Source organism: Takifugu flavidus, chromosome 13 (assembly GCF_003711565.1).
Source record: "Takifugu flavidus isolate HTHZ2018 chromosome 13, ASM371156v2, whole genome shotgun sequence".
NCBI lineage: Eukaryota > Metazoa > Chordata > Actinopteri > Tetraodontiformes > Tetraodontidae > Takifugu > Takifugu flavidus.
Window position 1 is genome coordinate 9,475,152 of NC_079532.1, and position 14,559 is coordinate 9,489,710.

Consider the following 14,559-nt stretch of genomic DNA (forward strand, 5'->3'; position numbering starts at 1 on the left):
CTCCTCTGAATGTTCTAAACTGTAAATGTTGCTGCTGATTTTAGAAGCTTCCTGTAAAAATTGGTGCGTTTGTCGTTAGTTTAACGAGCTGTGAGCACCAGAGCTGCACACCTGTACAGGTGACCATGTGACCAGAATATAACCCAGTAAATAGATAAAGCAGGACAAAGTCAACCCAGGTGTTTGATACAATCTGGTTACACTAAATTAGTTCAGATCGTTGCATTTTTCAACTAAAATATCAAAACAGCAGCTAGTTTAGTTTAGTTAAGTGACTGTTAGTCCTGACTAGTTCCTAAACTTGATTCATTCTGATGATTTTGGAAACAATAATCATTCATCAATGAAATAATGAAACCCAAACGAGTTAATGAGTAACTTCCCATTGTGCCCACGTTCGTTAATAATAAGTAAATAAATGTTTCCCTGCACTGCTGACCTGAATCTGACCTTTAAGAGACCGACCAGAACCTGAGACAGAACAGAACCTGAGGCAGAACAGAACCTGAGGCAGACCCCCCCCCGATCCCCCCCCCCCCCCCGTTCTGATCTGTTACCTGTTGTCCACCTTAAACTCGGCCTCTTTAATTGTTTGTCTTTTTACTTCAGTGACACCAGGACAGCGGCGCCGTCCCGACCCACCATGTTTCTGGTTCTTTTCTTCGGTGAGTCGCTCGTCTCGTTCGGGTCGGTCGCCCAGGTGTGCCGGCACCATCAGAGCATTTGGAATTGAAAAGGTCTTTCTGAGGCATGTTGAAGCTCGATGGAGGATTCTTCTGCTTGTTGCCTCTTGGCGTCGCTCCCAAACGTGGCGCCGGTATCCCACAATGCTTTGGGACAGCAGCAGGTGGGATAGGTAGCAACAAGCTTGGTGGGCTTCCTGGAAGAGGGAGGTTGTCAGGGTTACCGGAGGACCTGGGTTACCATGGTTACAGGAGGGTGGTGTGGGGGGGAAGGTTCAGGGTTTGATCCTGGCCTGGTTGGAGACCAGAGAACCCATGAAAAGTCCAGAGAGAAGATACTGAGAAAGGCCCAAGCTGGACTGGAACCATCAACCTCAACCCCACCACCACCTCCACCTGCACCACCTCCACCTGCACCACCTCCACCTCTTCCACCTCCACTTCCTCCACCTGACCACCTGCACCACCTCCACCTCTTCCACCTCCACTTCCATCTTCCTCCACCTTCCCCCTGCACCACCTCCACCTCTTCCACCTCCACTTGCACCACCTCCACCTGCACCACCTCTTCCACCTCCACTTGCACCACCTCTTCCACCTCCACCTCCTCCACCTCCTCCACCTGCACCACCTCCACCTCTTCCACCTCCACTTCCTCCACCTCCACCTGCACCACCTCCACCTCTTCCATCCACCTCCCTTGCACCACCTCCACCTGCACCACCTCTCCTCCACCCCACCACCTCCACCTGCACCACCACCTCTTCCACCATCCACCTCCTCCACCTGCACCACCTCCTCCACTTGCATCACCTCTTCCACCTCCACCTCCTCCACCTGCACCACCTCCACTTGCACCACTCCTCCACCTCCACCTGCACCACCTCCAACCTCCACCTCCCTGCACCACCTCCACCTGCACCACCTCCACTTGCGCCACTTCCTCCACCTTCACTTGCACCACCTCCACCTCACCTGCACCACCTCCTCCACCTGCACCACCTCCACCTCTTCCACCTCCACTTCCTCCACCTCCACCTGCACACCCTCCTCCACCGCACCCACCTCCACCTGCACCACCCCCCACCATCACCTCCACCTGCAACCACCTCCTCCACCATCAACCTCCACCTGCCCCACCTCCTCTCCTCCACCATCACCTCCACCCTCACCACCCTCCTCCACCATCATCCCCCACCCCCCCTACCCCTGCACCACCTCTTCCACCTCCACTTGCAACCACTTGCACCACCTCCTCCACCATCACCTACACCTGCACCTCCTCCCCCACCTCCTCCACCACCTCCTCCACCTGCACCACCTTAAGTTATTTTTTTTGCACTTGAGGTACAACTGAGGCATCAAAGATCTTCAATAAGAGAATATCTGTCTCTCTTTCTGCAGTTTTTCTTCCAGTAGCTCAGTTCCAGGACCTCCAGGATCCCCAGGACCTCCAGGATCCCCAGGACATCCAGGATCTCCAAGACCACCAGGAACTCCAGGACCTCCAGGATCTCCAAGAGCTCCAGGATCCCCAGTACCCCCAGGAACTCCAGACCTCCAGATCCCCAGGACCTCCAAGACCTCCAGGACCTCCAGGATCTCCAGGACCTCCAGGATCTCCAAGACCTCCAACACTTCCAGGATCCCCAGGACCTCCAGGATCCCCAGGATCTCCAGGACCATTGTCCCGATGGCTCCTGCAACCCGCCACTCGGTGACCTGATGGTGGGTCGAGCATCTCAGCTGTCGGCCTCCTCCACCTGCGGTCTGGACGGCCCAGAGAACTACTGCATCATCGGATACCTGGAGGTCAGAGGTCACATCACAGCATGGCAGCGTTTCTAGAGGAGTCATGTTTGGTTCAGAGAGGAATAAAGTTAAAAACACCACCCTGGTGTCAGGTAGTGCTGCTGAACGCACCCCCCTCCCCTCCTCTCCCCTCCCCTCCCCTCCCCTCCCTCCTTCTCTCCCTATGCCCCCCCCTCCCTCCCCTCCCCTCCCTCCCCTCCCCTCCTCCCTTCCGCCCTATGCCCCCCTCCTCCCTCCCCTCCCCTCCCCTTCCCTCCCCTCCCCTCCCTTCCCCCCTATGCCCCCCCTCCCTCCCTCCCCCTCCCTTCCTCCCTATGCCCCCCTCCCCTCCCCTCCCCCTCCCCTCCCTCTCCCCTCCCCTCCCCTCCCCTCTTTCCTCCCTCCCTATTGCCTCCCTCCCTCCCTCCCCTCCCCTCCCCTCCCCTCCCTATGCCCCCCCTCTCCCCTCCCCTCCCCCTCCCCTCCTCTCCCCTCCCCTCCCCTCCCTTCCTCTCTATGCCCCCCCCCTCCTCCCTCTCCCCTCCCTCTCCTCTCCTCTCCCCTCCCTCTCCCCTCCTCTCCCCCCCTCCCTCTCCCCTCCCCTCCCCTCCCCCTTCCCCCCTATGCCCCCCCCCCCCTCCCCTCCCCCCCCGCCCTCCTCCTCCCTATTCCCCCCCTCCCCTCCCCCCCCTCCCCTCCCCTCCCTATCCTCCCTCCCTCCCCCTCCCCTCCCTCCCCCTCCCTATGCCCCCCCCTCCCCTCCTCTCCCCTCCCCTCCCCTCCCTTCCTCTCTATGCCCCCCCCTCCCTCCCTCTCCCCTCCCTCTCCTCTCCTCTCCCCTCCCTCTCCCCTCCTCTCCCCCCCTCCCTCTCCCCTCCCCTCCCCTCCCCCCCCTCCCTATCCCCCCTCCCTCCCTCCCCCTCCCCTCCCCTCCTCTCCCCTCCCCTCCCCTCCCTTCCTCTCTATTCCCCCCGCCTCCCCCCTCCCTCTCCCCTCCCTCTCCCCCTCCTCCTCTCCCCTCCCTCTCCCCTCACTCTCCCCCCCTCCCTCTCCCCTCCCCTCCCCTCCCCTCCCTCCCTCTCCCCTCCTCTCCACCCTCCCCCCTGCCCCCTCCCCCTCCCCCCCCCCCTCCCCCCCCCCCCCCACCTCGCTCTTGTGTGATTTCTGCCTGATTGATGTGCTTGTGCTTCGTGCACCTTGACTCATGACTTTCATTCTCCAACGTGTTCTGATTTGTCACTATTAGCGTTTGCTTTCCCTCCCCCCTGAGGAATTAAGTCTTCATTCCTGCCTGTTTCACCCTTTCACCTCTCCAGACAGTTTCATTCATAACAGGTTTATTTACCTGCTTTGGTCTGAACAATGCTCCATTTTATATTATTATAATAATTAGCTTTAATAATCAAACCCATCAAAAGATTATGAGAATATTATTACCACATTTAATGAATTTTAGTTCCCTGTGTGCAACCACACCACAGTACTTGTGTGATTGTGAACGTGCGTGACCTGTTTTCGTCCACCAGGAGGAGCAGAAATGCTTCACCTGTGATTCGCGGCTGCCGTACAATCGCTATGGCAACCCCAACAGCCACCTGATTGAGAACGTCATCACCACCTTTGAGCCTGAGAGGAAGCTGAAGTGGTGGCAGTCAGAGAACGGTGAGCAGCAGGAGGGCTGATGGGTCCAGGTCCAGGATTAGTTAGTCAGGGTTAGGGTTAGGGTTGGGTTAGTTAGGGTTAGGGTTGGGTTAGTTAGGGTTAGGGTTGGGTTAGTTAGGGTTAGGGTTGGGTTAGTTAGCTCACCTGCACACCTAAAGCTGTTCACGTTGCTGCGTCTGCAGGGGTTCACCAGGTCAGCGTCAGACTGGACCTGGAGACGGTGTTCCAGTTCAGCCACCTGGTTCTGAAATTCAAGGTTAGAATATAATGTAGTTATGTGAGTAGCAGGAAAACAAGGGACGGACAGCGGATTCAGGAAGTTGTTCCTCTGCAGAGTTTCCGTCCGGCCGCCATGTTGGTGGAGCGCTCAAGGGACTTTGGCCAAACCTGGAAGGTGTTTCGCTACTTTGCAGAAGATTGTTTGCTCCATTTTCCTTCGGTGCCCAATGAGCTGGCGAACAGCATCGACGACGTCGTCTGTGACAGCAGATACTCCAGCTCAGAGCCGTCCACCGATGGAGAGGTGATCAATCAACCGACCAATCGATCAATCGATCAATCGATCAGTCGATCAACCAACCACGGCAACGACCTGCAGATTATTAGGAGATGACTGTGCTGTTCATGAGCTCTGATGAGTTTCCTCTTGGTGGCCACCAGGTGGTGCTGAAGGCCTTGGATCCTGTCTTTGAGATAGAGGACCCGTATGCGTACAACATCCGAGGTAACGAGCCGGCGATGCTGCGAGCACCATTCCTGCAGGAGAACAGCGAACATACGTCTGTCGTCCTCAGATCTGATCAAGGTGACCAACATCCGCATCAACTTCACGCGTCTCTTCACTCTGGGCGACACCTTGCTGAGGAAGCGCAGAAACCCGCAGGACAAATATTACTACGCCCTGTATGACATGGTGGTCCGAGGCAGCTGCTTCTGTAACGGTCACGCCAGCCAGTGCACGCCTGTGGACCAGGGCCGGGGGGACGCCTTCAGTGAGACCGGAATGGTGATTCAACAGGAACAGCTCAAATCAGATGGAGATTATCGTTAATAAATACACACATTTCCATAAAAGTCTCAGTTGCCCTCTGGTGGCCGGCTGCAGTTCAGCACGCTCTTGAAAATTGTGACGTCATATTTGGCCAGTTAAGACACGACAAAAGGTTAACTAATGTGTGATATTTAAAATAATGCTCATTTTGTTGGGTCTGCAAATGTGTCCCACAGATTTTAATACCGTTGTTGTCCACAAAGGGATTAGTTTGTCTGTTCCTGGTAACGAAAGGAAACGTTAATACTTTGTGATTAAGTGTCCTCATTTTGTCGAAAAGGAACTAAAACTTGTCTGGTCCTCAGGTTCATGGCCGATGTGTGTGTCTGCACAACACCGCTGGAGAGAACTGTGAGAGGTGTAGAGACTTCCACCACGACGCCCCCTGGAGGCCTGGAGGCCAAAATGCAGCTGCCATCTGCAGAAGTAAAGAGCTCCGTTCATTCGTGGCGCTGCATCGTGCACATGAGGTTACATGAAATCCCTTTGGCTGTCTGTCAGGATGCAACTGCCACGGCCACTCAGAAACGTGTCACTTTGACATCGCTCGATTTGAGGCCACGGGCGGCGTGAGTGGCGGCGTGTGTGACAACTGCCGCCACGGCAGGACGGGGCCTCAGTGTGAGCTCTGCCAGCCCTTCTTCTATCAGGACCCACGGAGGGCCAAGGACGACCCACAGGCCTGCATACGTACGCCAAACGTGCTGTTATTTAACCATTTTAACATCTTGTGGTCATCCAGCTCAGCGGGGGGGGGTTCCCTCTATCTTTCAGCATGTGACTGTGACCCGGCTGGTTCGAAAGGCGGCGGTCTGTGCGATCCTCGGACCGGTCAGTGTGTCTGTAAAGACACCGTGGAGGGTCAACGATGCGACCGCTGCAAATACGGCTTCTTTAACCTGAGACCCGACGACCCCAGCGGCTGTCAGGGTGGGGTTCCAACTCATCTCAAAGACGTGTCAACGAAGAAGAACATCCTAATTTTCTGATTGAACTCTTTCAGAGTGTAGCTGTCACGTCTCAGGAACCATCGGGTCATGTGACCAGTTAACAGGAAGTTGTAAATGTGACCCTTTGGCCATCGGACCGCTGTGTGATCGATGCCAGGTAGGCTTTCTGTAACTATGAGGCGGTAACTAGCGGCCTCTTGTGGCGGAAATGGGTCACTACAAATCTCACCAATTGGCCTTAACTCTAAAAATCAAAATACATAAGAGACATTTCACAGCTTACGTCTCCTTGTAAAAATAAAGAATTATAGGTTTAAGTTTTGTGATGTGTAAATGTGCATGTGTATTTCTGTGGCCAGCCAGGTTTTTGGGGTTTGGGTAACTCTTTATTCAGGTGTTCCCCCTGCGACTGTGATATCGGAGGAGCTCAGAGCACCCAGTAAGTTTCTGCCTTTAAGAATTTTATAGCAGCACATTTCAAAAGGCATTTTTATTTATTTATTTTTACTATTGGAACCGAGCCTGAATATTTAATTTCTTTCTTCAGATGCTCTCCAGAGGAGGGCCAGTGTCGCTGTCTGCCCAATATGGTGGGCCGGCGCTGCTCTGACCCTGCACAGGGCTACTTCCTGCCTTCACTGGACTACTTCCTGTATGAGGCAGAGCTAGCTGCTCCACTGCATGGAGGCGCTTCCTCTACAACTGCCAACCCTCCATCTTCTCCTCTGGTGAGAACAAACAGGATTATTTACATTATTGTCCAGGTCGTGGTTATCCTAGGAAGGTCTCTGCGTCGACTGGACTTTTGGGGTTTTCACCTCCTCTCCAGAAGGCTTCTTCGGGTCAGAACTGAAGAGAACCTTGGCTAGTCCAGTCGACGCAGAGACCTTCCTTGGAGGACTTTACCTTGCGGCTATATGAATGTGCACCATACGATGTTCCTGTATAACGGTGTGTTGCCTTTTCAGTTAAATCTGGGTATATCTCCAACGTGTGAGCAGTTCTATAGACAGCAAGGTTACGACTTTAAGCTCTCCAATGGAAGAATTGTTCTGGTCCGGAGGACCCGGCGCAGCGCCCGCCACCGGAGACAGGAGCAGGTGGGACGTCTGAACAATCGGCTGACCAATAAGCTGCTCCCAGCTCGTCTGATCCCGAAGCGCGGTGTGTTTCCACGGTACAGCGCAGCATCCCTCTGGACCCGGGCCACGCGCTCCAGATCATTCCCCGTCGGAGGACGGCCGGGCAGCCCATCACCTGGACTGGACAAGGACTGGTCAGGGTGCAGGACGGGGCGGGTCTCAGATTCATCGTGGACAACCTCCCAACATCCATGGATTACCAGCTCGTCATCCGCTATGAGCCCGAGGTGGGATCAGTCAGATCCCAGACCTGCTTCTGCTGCAGGCCAGGGTCAGGGTCAGGGTCAGGGCGCTACCCTCCTGGACACCAACCTTTACACTACGGCTGTGCTTCCTGTTTATTTACCCCCCTCTGCAGGCGCCGTCTGATTGGGTAGCTTCAGTCAGCATCACCCCAGTGTCCCTGGGCGAAGGCAGGTGCACCAGTGACCCGACAGGAAGTAAAGCTCTGCTCCTTCCTGGAGACTCCAGGTTAGACTGAAGGTCACATGACCACCTCGAGCCGTAAAGACCCACCTGATCACCTGATTGTGAGCAGCGTCAGTTGCTCGATGCCCCTCACACTCGTTACTCTCGTGCGTCCAGAGCGGCCGTTCTCGATGCTCCGGTGTGCATGAACGCAGGCGGCCGGTATTTCGTGGACATCGTCTTTGACAAGCAACCCGACGGCACGCCCAGCTCGCACCTCCTGGTGGACTCGGTGAGACCACCTCGGTCTGTTTGCTCAGCGGAGAAAACGCCTTTTTGCACCGTCTTAATCTATTTTCCAGATGGGGCTGATTCCACGGATCGAGTCCGTGCGGGATTTCTGCTCCGACAGCGACATCGACTCCTTCCGCCGCTTCCGCTGCGCCGGACTGGCTGAGCTGCACCCTCAGGAGGCCCTGCCGGAGCTGTGTGAGGGGCTCGTCAGGAGCATGTCGGCACGGATCAACGGCGGGGCGGTTGGTGAGTACTTCAGTCATCCTCATCATCATCACCATCATCCTCATCACCATCATCATCATCCTCATCACCATCATCATCATCACCATCATCATCATCCTCACCACCATCACCATCATCATCATCCTCATCACCATCATCCTCATCACCATCATCATCATCCTCCCATCATCATCCTCATCATCCTCCTCATCACCACACTCTCCTCAGCCTGCAGGTGTAACGCTGTCGGCTCCCTCGGACCCAGCTGCAGTAAACTGGGAGGAGTCTGCGACTGTAAACCTAACGTGATTGGTCGTTGCTGCGACACCTGTGCACCCATGACGTTCGGTTTGGGACCCGATGGCTGCGCAGGTAGCCCGTCTAGCTGGTAGGATGAAGCCGTTGGGTGATTGTTCTGAACCAAGCAGCATCTTTTCCCTCCCAGTGTGTGACTGCGACCCCCGTGGAGCAACGTCTGACTTGTGCGATCAGGTCAGAGGTCAGTGCTCGTGTCGTTTGGAGGTTGCTGGCCGGCGCTGCGACCACTGCCGCGCCGGCTACTGGGGCTTCCCCCTCTGTCGACCCTGCCAATGTAACGGAATGTCGGAGGAGTGTGACCCCCAGACGGGAGAGTGTCTGAGCTGCAGGGAGCACACGGTGGGACCCAACTGTGACAGGTCAGCGTCGCATTTGACATGATGGGGTAAAAACAACAAGAGTTAATCACTATTGGGGGGTAAAGCTGAGACCTGGGAGGTTGCCCTTATGTTAAACGTTCTTTACTGATAATCGACTGATATGGTGACGTGAAAACGTGTTTTTAAAAAGCTGTGCTATTATGTTGAAGGTTATAACAGTAGGTGGCGGTAAGGCGGTGCCACGGTAAATGTGTCTAGAAAAGACCTCATTAGAGTCTTTATTATTTCTCTCAGAACTGAAAGGTTTGTATAAAAATGAGGACTAGAGAAGCAGAAGTTGTTATAAATCAGTGAGTAACTATTTTCAGAGGAAGTTACATTTAAAACAGGATTTTTAAGGTTACTTTTCAGCAGCGGCACCTTTTCACTTCATGCAGGAAACTAAATGTTGATGCTGTGATTTCCGTGTCAGCGTTGCCTTAAAGCCGATGGTGGAAATAGTCCCGCGTGCTCCGGCCCTGTAACCGCCCACCAGCACCGGCTGATCTGTGGCCTCACGTCACCACAGATCCTCTCGGTGTGTTCTTCCTATCACACACTTGGTATTACTGTTCTAGGTGTGAGGAGGGTTACTATGGCGACCCCACATCGGGGCAGCCCTGCGAGTCCTGCCTTTGTCCGGACATTCAAGGGAGCGGCCGTTTTTTCGCCACCTCTTGCCGCCATGAGCCGCGCTCCCTCGGGCTGACCTGTGCTTGCAGGGAGGGACACCAAGGTATCAGTTCTGGCCCGGGTCCAGGGACAGGAAGTAGAGCCCCGAGTGAAAATGAGTGACGAGTGAATCCCACTGTGACTCGTCCAGGTCCAAACTGTGACAGGTGCGGCCCGGGTTACTATGGCAACCTGGCGTTGGCGGGCGCTAGCTGTGAGCTGTGTCTGTGCAACAACAACATTGACCCCGGTGACCACAACGCCTGCGACGGCGTGACGGGAGAATGTCTACGCTGCCTCCACAACACGATGGGACCACGCTGCCAAGACTGCAAACCTGGTTACTACGGCAACGCTGTGGCCCAGGACTGCAAAGGCAAGAACCCTGTACTGAAAGCTTGACTTGATTATGGTCTGTTGGGCCCCAGCCTCCCGCGCACGCGTGCTGATGTCATCCGTTGTGTGACAGAGTGCTCGTGTGATCGGAGGGGGACGGAGGTGACTCACTGTCCCCTGGGGAGTCCCTGCTTCTGCGACTCGCTGACGGGACAGTGTCCCTGCAGGAGGGGGGTGGTGGGCGTCCTCTGCGACGAGTGCGAGGACGGATACTGGAACATGGACGGCGCGTCGGGGTGCCAGCCCTGCAGCTGTGACGCCGCTAGCGCGCTGTCCTACGTCTGTGACAAGGCAGGTGCCAAGACGCCGAGTCGTGGTGGTGTCATATTCAGAGCAGAAATGAGGTGTCATGGAGGTGTGGCCATGTGTTCAGGTGACGGGACAGTGCCCGTGCCGCTCTGAGTTTGGAGGCCGACAGTGTGACGAGTGTGGCGAGAACCACTTTGGGAACCCAGACCTGCAGTGCATCCGTGAGTCCACACGCGACCTTCTGCCTCCACCTTCGGCTGGAAAACCACCAACCCTCCCGTCTGCTCCTCAGCTTGTGACTGCAACCTGGATGGAACCCAGCGTCCGTCCTGTGACCCTGAAACCGGCGAGTGCATGTGTCGGGCTGGAGTTACCGGTATTTTCTGTGACGAGTGTGCTCCTGGATACGATCCAGAGTTCCCGGCCTGCAGAGAGTGTCACCCCTGCAACGCCATGTGGGCCCAAGACGTGACGGACGTTCAGCGAGCCTCCCAGGTACTGAAGAAGCTGATCCCCAACATCCACAACGTTACCCGGCCTGCAGACAATCGGCTCCTGCAACGAGTTCTGGACCTGCAGTCCAAGCTGGACAGCCTGAGGAACCTGACGGCGTTGTCCCCGCTGGTCCTGGAGGAGGTGGAGGAGCTGTACGAGGCGCTCAGGTTGGTCCACGTGTGAACCACGCTGCTGTTAGAGGGTTAATGATGTTGCGCCACATTCCCTGTTGTCCCAGAGACAGTAACGACACCAGCCACCCAAACCTAACCCTGCCTGACCCAACTCCCCTGAACCACGAAATCCAGAAACTTCGTCAGGAGTCTGAGGAACTGCTGAACAAGATTAAACACCGAGGCAATCACTCCGACGTGGGCGATGTGGACGGTAAAAACACGTTTGTCTCGTATGCTGAACTTTTCAACTCTTACCTCAAACCTCAAACTGGCTCTTGGTGACTGTGATGAACGTTGTCAGCTTCAGAGCTTCTGGATGAGATCAGCAAGCTGAATAACGCCTCCATGTTGGATGAAGAGAGGGTGAGGAACACCAACCAAACTCTGGAAGACTCCATGAACACCAGAAAGGAGGCTGAGCTGAACCTGAGCATGTGCTGCAGCAAAGGAGACCTGGAGAAGGAGCTGGAGAAGAAGGTCAAAGGGCTGAGCGTGGTGGACCTCAACAGACAGGTCTGTCCTGAGCTGAAGCGCGAAAACTTACGGCTACACAACAGCTACACAACAGCTACACAACAGCTACACAACAAGCACACGAGCTTCCTTGTTCATTCATGTGTGAATGAATTCATTCTAGTGCTTCGGTCTCCTCTGTTGGGCTCTGATCAGCACAGTTAAACGAGTCTTCTTTTTCTCTCCTGCAGATTTGTGGAGGTTCAGGTCTGAATTGTTCCGAATGTGGCGGCGCCCTGTGTTTTCTGAGTCAGGGTCAGCGGAAATGTGGGGGTCCAAACTGTGATGGAATCCTCCCGTTGAGTCAGAATGTTTCCGATACAGCTCAGAGAGCGAAGGAGGACCTCCAGACGCTTCCATCCAGGCTGGAGGAGTCAAAGAACAAGGCAGGTTACAGCACCATAACTAGCTGATATGAGCTGATTTAACAACAAGCTGCAGGTAAGAGGGAACAGAAAGAATATGCAGAATTCACACACAACACTGTAGGACGGGAATGTTGGCTTCATCCTCGGAGGCGAATCCAAAGATAAAGGCTGTCCAACGTTCAGCGAGTGACACCCGAGAGAGCCTGCTAATGAAACGTTGTTGTGTCAGCTCAATAGAGCTAAACAGGCAGCTCAGGACACCAAACAACAGGCGGAACACATGCAGGACCGGCTGAACGTCACCATGGACACCTTTGAGATAGAAAAGAATAAAACCAAGGAGCTGATCCAGCGAGCCAAAGACTTCCTGATGGGTCAGTCTGCGGAGCTTGTTGCATCAACCCTGATGAAACCCACATCACTGTTAGTGTTTCCTCCCTCACAGATGAGATGGTTCATCCCGATGACATTGAGAAAGTGGCCAGAGCCGTCCTGAGAATCCGGTTGCCACGATCACCCGATCAGATTCGGTCAATGATTGACGAAATCAATAATCTGCTGTCCAACGTCAGCAGATTCCAGGATGACATAAAGAAGCTGGAGGAGCACACCAGCATCACCCAGGAGCTGCTGAAGAAAGCAGAAGAAGTCAAGTTAGTGTCTGAAATCAAGCAGCAGCTCAGGGACAGTGACCTCTAGTGGTGGCCGTCGGTAACACCCGTCAGCGTGTGATGATGCAAGAAACTAAGAACTGCTCAATAAAAACGTCACGTTTAGGGATTATTTCATGCTGTCAAACTATTCAGTCCCATTTAACAGAAAACTGAACAATTTCATTAGTTTGCTCATCAAAACTAGTCCCGTCTAATAATTCCTCTGATTATGCTTTATTAGCTACATTAGATGGAGTTTGGCATAAATGTGGTATCATTTAACCTTAAAAATAAGAAGCTTCAAATACAGCCGAACTCTCCACAACAAAGCTGACTGGCTTTGATGTTTTTCAGTTGCTCCTCCTGTTTCCTATTTACAGAAACCGGGCAAAAGCTATCGACGTGACGGAGATCAGCAGAGATATTTATCAAGCCGAACGAGCTCAGGATAAAGCGAACGATGACCTGGAAGCAGCGAGCCAGAACACAGATATGACCCGAAACCAAGTCGCCGATGTAAGACAGGAAAACAAATCCTGGTCCTTCTGCATCTGACATGTTTAAACGGGATTTCTCTTCCATATTTCAGACTATTAACACGCTGCACAACACGGAGGCCAAACTGATGAGTCGGCGACCTGAAGATCTGCATCAAAGGATCAAAGACTTACAAAGAAAAACTGAAGGGAACCGAAACGTGGCGGCAGACGCCAGAGACGCTGCCGACTCTGCGTTAGAAGAGGCCACTGACGTGGAGGACGTGAGTGTTGCACAGGCGTGTGTCTCCGTAACAAACCGCCAGCTCTTCCTTTGCTTCCTGTCCTTCAGGAGATGAAGAATCTGACCAAGATGTTTGAGGAGTTACAGCAGAAAAATGCCAGTCAGACCGTTCAGGGTGAAGCAGGAGAGCGTCTGAAGAAGATTGTGGACGAGGTGGAGAAGATGAAGAGAGGGATGGAGGACAAGCTGAGGCAGATACAAGGTACCCCCCCCCCCCCCCCAGCGTGCACCGGTCCGATGTCACCACTGAGCCGCCGTCCATTCTGTGTCCCAGAGCTGGAGGACAAGATCCGCGGCCTCATCAGGAGCAGGGAGGAGAAAGCAGCCGACGTGGCCGAGCTGGTGGAGGTTGTGGAGGCTCTTCGGAGGAACATCACCAAACGTGCTGAAGAGTATCTGGGCTGCACGTCCTGAGCGCCGCCGCTCCCGCTTCATCCGGGACCGTTTAGACCTGCGTTTGTTCCTCGGGGGTTTGGTGGCGCTGCGAGACGAGAACCTTCCCAATAAACTCTCACCTGTGTCATAGTGCAGATAAGAAGCACATTTGTGTCGGTGTTTAGCAATTATTTACTCTTAATCGTTAGTCATCAAGATAGTGATCATATATGAAGCCAAATTATCTTTTAAATCTTTGAAAAATAGATCAAATAAACCAGTTTAGCTGTTAAATGTTAGACACAACATCTGTCTTCATTTATATTGATAATTACATCTATAAATGATGCTCATTCATCTCTGCATGTTTTGACCCTGATAAGATAAAGAACTAATCCCCAAAGCAACTATGCAGTTTTACTTCAGATGTTTCAGCTTGAAGAACTCAAACCACAAATTGTCTCATGAGTTTCAGGTTGATAATAGAATAGTTACTATGTTCCTGAGTCCCGATCGTTCCTCGTTCCTCGTTAAAGTGATCCACTCCGCTCACAGGGGAATCTCTCCCCACCTTTGCTGCAGCAGTGACACTATTTTGACGTTGGCCTTCGCTGCCCAGCAGCAACACGCCAGCAGAAGCTGATAAGATAACAGAGACATGGAGGGGGCTTGTTCCCAGGAACCTGTGAGAGCAGGCGGCCTCTTTAATCCACCAGCTGAAGACAATTGGCCTGTTTGTGGTGGAGCAAGCTTCAGCTTTATAGAGAAAGAGGGAGAGCCTGTGGAGGTGGAACAGGGAAAGAAGCACTCAGACAGAGTGGAGACACAAAGCAGCTCCCAGAGGAGCGCTCCGCTGGGTGGCGCCTCCTTTCTGCTCCTCTTCTCAGCAAAGGTGACATCATCCGTCAGAGACAACGTCGGCCTTTGTGCACCTCATTAAAGCTCCAGGAAGGTTAAAGCCGTTTCAGGATGAGCTCTGCAGCGCACGTATGTCCCGCC

At 53.9% G+C, this 14,559-nt stretch overlaps 1 protein-coding gene across 1 annotated transcript; it reads left to right on the forward strand.

Annotated features, from left to right (window-relative positions):
• Positions 1 to 643: 643 nt before the first annotated feature.
• Positions 644 to 13,967, forward strand: lamb4 (laminin, beta 4). The gene is made up of 34 exons (XM_057052637.1): positions 644 to 700; positions 2,103 to 2,495; positions 4,001 to 4,136; positions 4,319 to 4,392; positions 4,471 to 4,659; positions 4,797 to 4,860; positions 4,931 to 5,142; positions 5,493 to 5,613; positions 5,689 to 5,877; positions 5,962 to 6,117; positions 6,191 to 6,294; positions 6,497 to 6,576; positions 6,685 to 6,865; positions 7,106 to 7,237; positions 7,321 to 7,506; positions 7,638 to 7,750; positions 7,865 to 7,979; positions 8,050 to 8,227; positions 8,435 to 8,578; positions 8,652 to 8,883; positions 9,462 to 9,619; positions 9,707 to 9,931; positions 10,025 to 10,242; positions 10,325 to 10,421; positions 10,493 to 10,862; positions 10,934 to 11,082; positions 11,173 to 11,384; positions 11,576 to 11,770; positions 11,982 to 12,126; positions 12,198 to 12,405; positions 12,786 to 12,921; positions 12,995 to 13,165; positions 13,234 to 13,387; positions 13,460 to 13,967. The coding sequence occupies exons 1-34, from the start codon at positions 644 to 646 to the stop codon at positions 13,597 to 13,599; spliced, it is 5,634 nt and encodes a 1,877-aa protein (XP_056908617.1). The 3' UTR covers positions 13,600 to 13,967.
• Positions 13,968 to 14,559: the final 592 nt, after the last annotated feature.